The 12851-nt window shown below is 39.5% G+C and overlaps 1 protein-coding gene across 1 annotated transcript in view; it reads left to right on the top strand.

Moving 5' to 3' along the window:
• Nucleotides 1–12851, top strand: part of tmem131l (transmembrane 131 like) — a 31217-nt gene that overhangs the window by 2594 nt on the left and 15772 nt on the right. Inside the window, exons 3-4 of the mRNA XM_085356844.1 lie at nt 4424–4467; nt 9907–9978. Of these exons, the coding sequence (XP_085212970.1) occupies nt 4424–4467; nt 9907–9978 (116 nt within the window). The remainder of the gene's footprint in view (nt 1–4423; nt 4468–9906; nt 9979–12851) is intronic.

Here is a 12851-nt window from a genome sequence, read left to right as displayed (position 1 = left end):
TTTTCAGGCTGAGGCCTGTAGTTTCTGCTATGCTGGGGAAAGGTTTATGTGGTTAAATGGTCGGCTGTTATGAAGCGTTTTTACCCTTAGCAGTTCTACAAAGCAATTTACAGTGTTTCTTGTTCACCCACTCACACACACCCCAGGGCTTTTTGTGGCTTCACTGGTCCGTGTGCAGCGAAGGCAATATGTCTGCCTTACATCATTTAATGGAAATTTCTGCATTTTTCTCTTATAGCTGAATTTTATTTTATTTTATTTACACAAATTTATACTGTGCTTGAGCACTATGCATGAAACATCAATTGCTTTAAAAATTGCCTATTTGGAAGAACACCAGAAACTTGCACACTTGCACAATAATAGCTGTGGATCTAACTTCCATTGTGACTAATTTTAGCTTCAATGTCTTGCCCAGGGCTGTTTTTGCAATGGCAATATGTTTATGTACATATCTGTCTTGAAAGAAGACTCATGCAGTTTCACAGTTATTAAATAATTCAGTATGTATGTTCAACTTCTGCAAATAGCAGAAGAGGGGGGGAAAATAGCTAAGAAATGAATCAGCTGTCGTTCGGTTAGCCTCTCATCCAGCACGTTAACTCCAATCCACTGTCTCAGACTGCAGCTGCTGAGAGTAGTCCTTGTTGTGCTTTGCGTCCTTGGTGAGCTCTACTTAGCAGCACATGAACCATTTCTCCATCTGCTGCAGGTTCTGGTTAGAGTGGCCCTCCAGCTTACTTTAGAATGTAAAGACAAGGACTCCCATCGCCACCTAAATTATTGAACCTGCCAGAAAAGAAGCCTAGCTACTGAGCCAGTAGGACAGTAAAATATGAGGTAGGAAGACCTAGGGCACTCCCTTATCAGCAAGTGAACTTTCAAAATAGGACCAAGGAAGTGTTGCACTTGTAAGGATTTCCTCATGTTATGGTGACACGGGCCTTTGTTACCCTGAGCATGCAGAGCATATTACACACCTTTATTACAGAAATCGGGGTTAGATCTGTTACAGAAGTAACAGCTTTCAGTTAAATATTCCCATCACTACTGTTACCATAAAACGGTGCTTAGTACATGGGAAATGTTTTGGGTAACTAGATTCCTACTTCACACAAATGTAATACTGGAAGGAATGACTGGTAGCATGCTTTTTATTCTGCAGGAAACCTGTGTGTACATCAGAAAAAGAAGAATTAAAGAGCATAGTTGTTTTTCATGGTGATTAATAGTGTTCTATATCCATTGCTTGTAAAGCATTTAAATTTCGCTTATGGGTTTTTGGTTGCCAATATGATACAAATAGGAACCAGTTTTTGTGCAGATAAGACATTTTTAAATCTGTTAAAGGATCCTTCAAAAATTTCTTTTAGAACGCCATTCAAGTTGTCCCATGTTATTTTACAATCAGCTGTAATGGTCAGGTCTTCTACAGTTCAATTCTAAATCTGCTAATGCATTTCCTACTTTTTAAAAAAAGTGACGTTTTGTTAAATGCCACCAACTTACTTAGACCCTCCCGCACCGATCGGCGCATTGGGCGACAAGAGAGTGCCATTGAACTCGGTCCATCGCAGCAGTTTTTGCTTCATCCCATGACAGTTCGGCTGAGCGTAAATCTTCAAGGAAAGTCCTCCTCCATGTTATTTTGGGTCTTCCTTGCCATCTCTTTCCATTCTTCGGGTTCCACAGAACCGCAACATGGGCAGGTCTCGGGTCCGGTAGCAGAAGGATGTGACCGGCAAATCTGAGCTGAACTCAGTTGTTCAGAGATATTCCTGTGTTTTTGTGTTGTCCACGTTTGGTTCCCGTTATTTGTGTGTGATATTTATTAGCTGCAAACGGGAATCATTTGAACTGATGTAGTCTGCGGTACTTTATTAATTTAACTGGGTGGGCATAGATGCGCCCTGACCCACTGGTGTCAAGACAACCATCTCACCCTCAACGTCGCAAAGACAAAGGAGTTGATAGTGGACTTCCGGAGGTGCAGAGAAGTACACACCCCCATCACCATCAACGGCGCTGCTGTGGAGAGAGTGAGCAGCTTCCGGTTCCTTGGTGTACATCTGGCTGAGGATCTTACGTGGTCAGTACACATAAACAAAACAGTGAAGAAGGAGCAACAGCGCCTCTTCTTTCTCAGGAGACTGAAAAGATTCGGCATGAGCCCCCGCATCCTCAGGACCTTCTATCACTGTGCCATTGAGAGCATCCTCACTGGATGCATCACCACCTGGTACGGCAACAGCACTGCCTACAACCGCAAAGCTCTCCAGAGAGTAGTGCGGTGCTCTGAACGGATAATTGGAGGTGAGCTTCCCTCCCTCCAAGACATCTACAGGAAGCAGTGCCTGAGGAAAGCGGGGAGGATCATCAAGGACTCCAGTCACCCCAGCCATAAACTGTTCAGACTACTTCCATCAGGAAGGAGGTTCTGCAGCATCGGTCCCGTACCAGCAGACTGAGAGACAGCTTCTTCCACCAGGCCATCAGACTGCTGAACACTTCATAGACACCTCACCTCCACTACTGGAACTTCAACATTATGCACTCCACACTGTACATTAATGCCACTTTTTTGCACATGTCTCAACTCTGTATATTTTTATATATTTTATTTATTGTTGACTCTATTTAATTTTAAAATATGTGTATACACACACACACACACACACACACACACACACACACACACACACACACGTAGAAAAACATTTAGTATACACATCCAGAAAAAATTTTTTTTGCATATACTATTATATATTGTACATATATTTATTAGTTTCAGATTTAGCCATTCGTATATTTTGCCTGTTTATGTTATTGTATTTTGCACAACTCTGTTGCTTGTGAAGCTCGCACACAAGAATTTCACTCACATGTGCTCTACCAATGTACCTGCACATGTGATGTGACAATACAAGTGATTTGAATTGATTTGATTTGATGATCCTGAAAATGTGTGCAGATTTTGAAAGTTATATAAACAGTCAGTGTTTTATCATGAACATGGATCAGTTTAAGTTAAAAAAAAGAAAAAGAGAAAACCTTTAAAAGATTATTGTTAATGCTGACAGTATAAGTTCACAGAAATTGGAATACACCAAAATCATTTTTATGTGTATATTAGGGCTGCAACTAAAGATCAGTTTAGTCGTCGACTTATCTGCCAATTTTTCTTTGATTAGTCAAGGATTATCTCAGTAACTCTTATCTTCGCTTCCTGTGGGCAAACCTCTTCGAGGCTCCAGTACCTCACCTGCTCACGTCTGCCCACCTGTGAATATCACCCTGTTGACTAGCGATTTTGCGAGCCCTGCGGTAAACTGAACAAAACAGAATTAGAAAAGACTGTTACTTATGTTACTTATGTATAATCATACTTTCTCAGACGGTGTAGTGTTCAGTGCCAATTAAACAGTTCAATTGATGGTCAAACCCACAAATTAACTACCTAACATTAGGTGGAAAAGGTTTACTATTCAGACTATTTAGCCATGGCTACCTGAGGATTTTGCTTTTCATGATCTGATTTATTCAGGTGTCTTGAGACGAGCCCCCCTGTGGGTTGTTTTGTGACTTAGTTATGTATAGTTTCTTTTACCATCTGATTGGTGAGTGCTGCACCATTGTTTGTCTTTCTATAAGGTCCTCCCAGCATTACAAAGGAAGTCTAGATGATCTTCATTGTCAAACTGAAGTTCATCATTCTCAATTCCAATTAATCAGTTTGGTTGTGTGCTCAAGTCTATGAAGACTCTGCTTACAAATATCTTCCCTGTGAGAATGATGGAGGCTAACATGATCTGGAAACTTATAATGGTGCTGACATTGTATCATTCCTCAAATTAGTCTTTGGAAACAGTCCTGTTTCACAGGTCTGCGTAAATATTTCAAGGCTGGGTCATGGCTTAGTTTTCACTATGACTTACTTTATCAGCTTTGAGACCTTATAGGCAAACAGTGTCCTTCCCAGATTATTCAGTGAATTGAATTAGGGGCACATGAGGTCTTAACAAGTTGAAGCACATCTTCAGGGCGATCTTAGGATACACATAAGCTCAAGTGTGAATACCTACTTAAATGGGATATTTCTGTGCAAGGACATCATTTTTGCATTGTCACTGTGGATGAAGTATTGTGTGTAGATTGAGGGGGGTCCATTGTAAAGATGAGTTCAGACATAAAACGCCCTTTTTAGTAGAGAGAAGATGTAGTCATCCATAAAGCAGATTCTTATTGCCCTGTTCTAAGAACTGCATGACAGTCCACCAACACTGGCAGACATGAGGTTAGAGCCAGGATGCACAAGCTCTAATGCCATTTTAAGTTTCCACTGACTGTTCCAGGTTCACAGTAAAATCAAATTTGATGCAAATTGGTTCATGTTTTGTTTTTGTTTTTTTCCATCAAATTTCAGGTGGAGAAGGAGCGAAGAAAAGAGGGTCTTCCACTCGAGGGCAGGTAAGCTTATCAGCTAAAACTAAATACCTAGGTAGAGACTTGCCAACAAGACGCATGATGACCAACAAATAACAAACCTACATGGAGATCTTGTCATACATAAGGGTTTCTTTAGCAGGGTGCAAATTTAAATTCTACTGTACGCTCTATATTTAAAGATGTTGCGTCAAGGGATTTGTGTAATATGCAGCGTTAAACTGTAGCTGCTGGGTGACGTGTTTTTTCTCTTCACACAGACAAATGATGCAGTGTGGTTTCAGTGTAACTAGCTTAAAGTCTTTGCCTGCATGCTGGCAAAGACTGTGTTGTTTATTTTGGTGAGTGAGGGGGTGTGATGGAGAGAGTTTGGGGGCGTGCGTTACAGAGGCACAGAACCAAATTCCTGCCTAATTTTAGAACTCCTTGAAAGAAAAAGGAGGGGAGCTCTGTCTTTCCCATCTGTTTCTGTTCCTGCTTAAAACTGGTTGGAAAAATAGACGTTTTCTTCAGAATCTCAACAGCTCATAGTGTTGCTGGGAGCAGACGGTCTAGTCAAACTCACTGTGGATGGTGAGCTCATTGTAGCAGTTTAGTTTGAATGAATCAAATGAGAAAGTACTTTGTTTTTCTCTCAAAAAAAAGAAACCTTCTAAGGCTTCTTTGTGGAGCTAATGCGTTTATGACAGCATATCTGGCCTCTGTCCTGCACATTCTTTGGTTTGCACTCATGCAAAGAGAGTCAGATACATGGCAGTCCAATGTTCCCAGAAAGGTGTTTTCTTCCTGTCTTTACTCAAAGTGATTATTTTACTGGCACAACTAGAAGCATTTTTCGTTTTCTTGGAACCTAAAGCAAGGTCCCTGATATGAGTTTGGGAGTAAGGAGGAAAAAATGGAGAGAAGGAAGGGTTTGCAAAGAAAGAAAAGATACATGCATGCTGCATATGATTGGATATCAATAGAACACAAATTTAAAAGATACTAGCGCTACTTTGGTCATATAAACATAGTCTTTCTGTTTCGGAATGACAGATTGCTTCTAAATGGGAATCATCATATTTATTTGAAAGATCCAAAAAGGAAAACCAGGAGAAATGTTTGTGGAATATGCAAGGTACTTGATCAAATCGTTTGTAATTGGTTGTCAGGTTGAAGAAATTCTCAATTCTTTGTACCATTTTAATATTGGGTTGATTTTGATGCTACCTTACCACAGAGACATTTCAGTGCACTCGTCAGCATCAGCATGCAGTAGTTTAGTAAATTCATTTAATATTTGCAATAGAAAGTGTCTGAATAGACCACATATGGAGTTTAGCAGGCAACTTAATTAATTTAGTAATATCAAAATAAATGTATTTTTATATCATGCAGTCAGTGTTGATTATTAAAAAACATTATCACTAAAACCTTTTGTTAAAATAAATAGCTTTTAGCCAATGCCAGCTTTCATAAACGTGAAAGACTAAATCTGTAGCTGTTTTAAATTGACAAGCATCTTGAGGTTAATGTGATTTGCATGTAGACAGCAGTTGGTGAACAGTGTGGGAATATGACTATTTTTAAATCTTGAGAGGTGAGAAGCAAAAGAGGCTTTGCAGTTCTGGTTGACCTCAAGACCTCCTGAGCCGTGAGGCCTCTCGTGCCTGGGTTATCAGGCACTTGCCAGGCCTGCCGTCACCCTCTCCCAGCCTAAAGAGCAAAGCAGGCAGCATATGCAGAGGTTAATGATATCTCTGTCTGTGCTCTTGTGCGTCAAAATATCTTAGTCCTACATCCTTCTCTTTTTAGGCCTTTTTACTTTATTCTCCACCAGGATCATTTATGATAATGCTTTATCGAGGTATACTGTTAATACTGTGGCATGTGGATTTAACGTCATTGTCAGTTCACACGTCTGTGAATAAAGTTGATCTAAACCCTTGTCTAGTCCTAACCCTTTCCCTGGAGCGTGGCTCAGGTCACTGCTAGCCTAACACTGACTTTATTTGAGTTATATCCAAGAGCTCAAATAGCACCAAACATAACTTGTTATTTTTGTACTGTGGCAGTGGACAGAACCCTGAGACTACAGCTCTGTGGTGTGCTTGTTAAGAGGCTGGGTTTTTCTTCATGGGCAGCTGCTTTTGAATTTACAGCAAATTCCAAGTTCCTAATGCACATGACAAGGTAAAAGCCCCCAGCTAACCTTTGAAGATCTGAACGAAGCCTGACACTACTCACCACTACAGAGAGAGGAGTGTGTTTCACTTTGCGTTTTAACATTTGTTCAGAATTTTTGCAGAAGTTAACATTGTTCTGCAGGTGGTCTTTTATTCCGAGTCAGTAGAGAAGTGTGCTTTTAATTATATGAATGTGGTGAAACTGTTGAGCTTGAAACAACAATGCTAGCCATGGCACGGGACTCCTCTGTACAAGCACACAACCTCATTTCCCTTTCACATTTGACCCCTCATACAATCACCCACACACAGTTTTTCCACTCTAAGACTGAGATGATACTGTTTAACGGGCTAGAAATCAATAAACAATTAGAGCTATACTGAACGTGAGAGGGAAGCCCTTATTATGTAATGCAATAGGCACTGTTCCTCTGAACAAGCCACAGCCAGTTCATCTGTTTTTTGTTTTTTTTTATTATATTTGTGCCTTCATTCTTTCTTTAACTCAGTATTTACTTGACATCCATTTGCACGTGTTTCTCTGTGAAACGTTTTCAGAAGTGTCACTGTATTGCTACACCACCTTCAAGAGAAGGTGTAGCATCTGAATTCTGCAGTTATCACAATTACTGTGCTCTGCTGATATGTTGATAATCATAAAGAGCTAATTTTATGGGGTCTGAATGTGGTTTTTAAGAGGACTGGACCAGCAGAACCAATAATTTTATTTTCCCTCCCGTTTACTCGTTTAATACATTCATGCAGAACATTGCTGGTAATTATGAAATTGTATGTCCATCTATTTATTCACACTGGTTGATAGCTGTATCATTGCCGGTTTAGTCAAGTTGGGGGGAGCATTTTTTCACACTTGGGATGTTTTTGTATCTTCTGTTTTAACAAGTACAGCATCAGATTTCCTGATTTTCCATTTTACTGTCAAATGACTTGTATGATCACAACGTTTGTATCGGCCAATGAAAATGGTGTTCGACAGAGTTGGTGCCTTTTTATATTTATATTTGTGACCTTTTGCAAACTCCAACACCCGTTATGAATACTGGGCGTTGTTTAGTCTGAAATAAACTGTTGTTGTTTACATATCCTTCTCTTTGCACCTACTGATTGGCCAGAGGGTAGAGTAGACAAGATAAACAGTTCCTTAAGAGCAGATTTGTTATTTCACCTGTTTCTCTTCAGCTACCTGTGTATAAAAGTGTAGTGGACCTGAGTGTAAAATCAATCATGGCTTTTTTCAACAACATAGCATGTTAAGTTTGTAATTTTTCCACTCAGCAGTAAACACTGTTCACCAAACACCAAAACCAAAGGTACAGACCTTCCTGTAAACCGTGGCCATCTTCAGTGTGTGATCATTTTTGCACAGGGTCCTCTTGCTTTGACTGTGCGCCATTTGTTCTGAACTTTGCTTATATTAAAACGTATTCCCCAAGTCCAAAATTAGTAACCCCAAAATTAGTAACCCCTTTTAGTAACCCCCAAAATCCCAAATCCCATGATTTCCGGGAGAGAGAAATGCCTTGTGGATATCTTGGTGTCCCAGTAGACCTGTTACTTCATCATCATTTTTTTCTTTAAAAAAATAGCTTTAAGAGTTATTAATCTGTTCACCTTTAAAAAGAGCAGTCAAGGACAAACAAAAATTACGCTAACACTGAGTCAGATCTGTGAGAAGAGGCTTGACATCAGAAAAAGAGCAGATCCAGACTCAGTCAAAGTACTTGTTACTTTTAAAGAGAAAATAAACGCGTGCCTTAAAAATTCTTTGTTATCCTTGTGGTGTTTTTAGTGACGGCCCATTTTCTGACATCAGATACACAACACAGCTCTGCGCTGCTTACAAAGTGGTTTTCATTTGGTCTGTTGTGTATTAGCACATATGTTGCCCTTATATAGAAGTGAGCGTCTTCCACCTCTAGCTGTGTCGTGAGACTTAGAATGTGGCCACACCAGCAGCTCAGTCACTTCCTCTCCTGCACCCATGCTTTCGTGCTGTGATAGCAGACCCCATAATACTATAAGTAGTTGTGGTAGATGGCCATCGGTGACTGATATGAGGAACTGGTACTAACATAACTAGCAGTTTGTGAGATATTCTCTCTAGCTACAATGGCCAGCAGAAGATGCCACCCCTTTTGTGTATCTCTAACAAAATCTAGCTTGCCCAGTTGGTGTGTGTGCGTATAAGGAAGTATCGCTGAAGGACAGTAGTTGCTGTATGAATTGACCATTTTCAGTATTACTCTCCTGCATTGTTTACTGTACGTACACTTGGCAGTGTATTTTGTTGGTGTTACAGTCATTATTTGGGGCTATAAAAGATTTAGCTTCCATATATTTACTAATATAAGCTGGATGCTTTTTTTTCTTTTGACGAAATGACTCAGTCATTTAGTCTGGAGAGCAAACAATGCACAACAGAATGAAAACATGTTGCCTAGCTCAGGATAGAGCTACAGAAGTATAGTAAACTGAGGTAAATTAAAGATGTATATGATCTGAACTATGCTGTTTTGTTTTTCAGCATACAGCGGGATGTGCGATGTATCTTGTGGACATAAAATTCATTGCTCACGGGCACTGTTGCCATTATTTTGAGGGCGTTGGCTTTACTGATAAGATGGCTGTAAAATAGCAGTGTCACTCTCCCTTCCTTACTTTTTTGGTGTTTAACTTTGGTCCTTGTAGCAGAGCTTTAGAGTCGCGGTTTTTATGTGTATAAATACTTTGTTGTTCTGCTGTCAGGGATGAACTTTGTCTTCAGATATGATAACGTTCAGAGTTCAGCATGAGCCCAGGTTTTGGAAAAAACAGTTTGTGACCAAATGACAACAAAAAAAAATGCTTGTTTTCCAAAACTCAGATGTAATAATTTGGTGGTACTCAAGCTCCGTACTGTCAATAAGAAAATAGTCAAAGATATTTATATTATGGGGTATAAATAAAAATAAAATGAATAATGTCCATGAGGACGAGTGCAATAAATGTCTTTGTTTACAAAAAGTATATCTGTATTTGCACTTTACAGAAGCAACAATGACTTCTGCATCTGCAGACGTATTTTTAGAAGTATTGATTGCTTACTCATCATATCTTTCACTTGTCACTAAATCTGACAAACACTCACAGTTATTCATTGAAAATAGTCTTTTTTCTTTGATCTACAGTTTTTGAAGATCCTAAACAATTGTTTATGAGCTTTGCAACTTTTCTGTGTTCAGTCAAAATGCACAAATGGTAACAGTTTGTTTTTGCTTGTTTTTCTTTTGATCAACAGCTCCTCCCCGTATATGCAGGAGAATGGGAAGGCTTTGCATTTTCAGCCTCCAGTGTTAGAGTTTGGGACCCAGTAAGTGCTGCTCTCACTTTCTGCTTTAATATTTCTATCCAAGCATTGCTGTTGTTAATATTGTACTGAAGAGGATGACAGCTTTAACTATATAGTCAGCAGCATAAGACAAGGGGGAAAAAATGTGATTTGATTTTGCCATCTCAAATGAATGATGTGGAAAACCCAACTGAGTTATTTTAATGTAGAGCTAAAGCAAGCCAGTGGTGTCATCTGTCACTGTGATGAATACTATAGAAGGGAGCATTTCATAAACTGAGGGCCCTTCATTGTTAGAATAGCCAAGTATAGCAGTCAGTTTGGTTTTCCAGCATCCAGACACACTGCAGAGGGTTGAAGAACTTGTTTGCCTTGATACTCCCAAAACACACGGTCTATTAGGCACAATACTGTGGTTGCACGGCAGTCCCCATTGCTTCTGCTTAAAGGTAAACAGTCACAAGCAGCTTTTATTAGTTCATATTTTATGTCATAGATTTGGAATGCAGAAGGCAAAAGATATCCCAGTATTAGATACATATTTGGACACTAGAATGAAATTGCTTCTGGGAGTTACAATTAATTTTAAAATAGTACTATAAGACTCCCCATCCACTCACCATTTTGTGGTTTCCTTTTTATACATGAGTTGTGGGATAACGTTGTGGTTCTAACAGTAACACCGACTCAAATCGGTTGATATATGTGGCCAAAGAGAACAAAAATGAACTTGTTCATAAGAACAACAAAGTACATTTGAGCAGGGGAACTGCAAGTGATGCAAACCGCACCAAGCACTGTGTTTTATCTTAAGCATGCTGGAGCGCCTAGTTTGGCATTCCAAACAATATTATTAGAGCATGCCATTTTGATGCGGTTAAGAAGATCATGTTTGCCAATATCAAGAGTATTTTTGTGCCTCTTGGTGAAAATTTGGCATTACATGTAATCCATACATGTTTGATCAGGCTGATTGTTGGAAGAAAAAGTAGAAACGATTGAATTTGACCACAGTCTCGCTTGATTTAAATTCTGCTGTACATGCAGTTCATTTGCCTAAAATGAAAGTAAAGTCGCTCTGACTGACAAACAGGAAGCAAAAGATGCTTCAGTTGAGGCTTGTCTCAAATGAAGAGTCTGGTAATATGAAGAGTTTCATGATTTTCTGCTGCAAAGTGTCTTTTTTTTTTTCCCCCCAGCCCGTTTTTAAAATTGTCTCAAATTATATACTGTAATGCCATATTGTGTAGTTCTTTATATAGATCTCTAAATGAAACCTTTTCATAATTGTTCAGAGCTGAGGTGCCTCTGTTTGTGTGCATTTCACTCAAGACAACTACAGGCGAGTAAAATAGCTTTTCTCTCTGCATTCATTTGTTGTGAGACAGGAGCATTCATACTCATGCATATACAGAAGAGAGCAGCAGACATGACGTGGATTATTTCAAACCCAGCATGGAAAGGAGGAGCTGGGTTGGAGGTGGAGTTCAAACGAGCTTGCAGAGGTGGCAGCAGCAGCTGTACAGAGGCTAAAGCGACTTAAATACCCCACTTATTCAATTTGCCATTCAGATGTGTAGACAAGTATGAGCTGAGTAACAGACTCATATCTTACTCTTTACTTTTACTCAATTTAAAATAAGTCTTGTGTAGTAATTCACTTTATGTCAGTGCATAACTTGCACTTCTAATTTTAAACCAGTAAAAATAAGACTCCTGTGTTCCTGAGCTTCCCCCGCAGAGAAGGAAGAAGTCGTTGTATACTTTGTTCTACCTGCGATGTTGAGCAGAAGAGACACACAAGATGAAACGAGTGGCAAAATGTCAGTAAATCCTACTACACTGAGACTGCACTTTGCAAACAGCTTTAAAGGGATGGGTTCAAATGCACTTACCCGCACATGCAGCTGGTCCGGCTACCAAACATTTAATAGAAAGGCTCAGATTACAGTTCACAAAACGGGAGCGTGACTTTGTTCTCTGCTGAGAATGACTGTACGTCACTATATGTTGTCAGTGCAAATGGGTTATATTACAAACTGTTTAAGCTGCTCTTAACTTGATCTGTACATGCACAGCTGCACTGCTCTGATCAAATGGAAAGACTGTGGAGGAAAAACAAAAACAGTAGTACTTGGAGCAGAGTGGGGTCAAGTGCTGTTTGCTCAATGATTTCTGCTACCACATATCAAAGAATAAAACCGCTGTCAAGTGAAGTTAATGAAGGAAAGAGATGCACTGTGAAACTTTTTGTCCTTATCATATTATCACATTGTAATGTGTGTTAAACAAATGCTTGCTGGCCCAACAGGCTGAACATTATGTGAAACATGTTCTCAAAAGCCCCACCCCCCTTTTTTCTTTTTTTAAATGAGAAAAAAAAAGTCATGTGAGTATTGATCTGCCTAGTATTGGGACCTAGCTCTCTTTACCTGTGAGACTGTCAGCTTTTAAGTTGTCCCACTTCAGTTATACACAGGTAAAATAACATTAACATCCTTCATGACAGAAGGTGTTATACAGATGTGTGTAACTCTGAAGGCCCCTAAAGTGCTTGTGCGAAGGGCAGGGTAGGAGGCATTCACCTAACACAAAACCCTAGGAAGCGTCATGTGACTGTAATAGATTAAAAGTGGCCAGACTGGGAGAGTTTGTTTGATATAACAGCCAGCTTTTCATAGCCTTCCTTATTTGCTTATTTGTGTATGTATGTGGTTTTAATTCTCACAGTGGCAGCTTGTTTGGATACAATAAAAGAGCTCATACATGTTACTCATCTTTTCCATGCAAATCGTTTGAGTTTCCTCTTACAGCTTCCCTGTATTGACAGAATGCAAAATGCTACTGATCTACTGCAGAGGATCAGAACTATGAGGCTTATCTAAATTATTATG

This window comes from Diplotaxodon limnothrissa, linkage group LG6 (assembly GCF_057381915.1).
Source record: "Diplotaxodon limnothrissa isolate DT_005_m linkage group LG6, D_limnothrissa_male_GT1.1, whole genome shotgun sequence".
Classification (NCBI taxonomy): Eukaryota; Metazoa; Chordata; class Actinopteri; order Cichliformes; family Cichlidae; genus Diplotaxodon; species Diplotaxodon limnothrissa.
The sequence above is the reverse complement of the archived record's forward strand: the minus strand, read 5'-3'. Positions and strand labels throughout refer to the sequence as shown.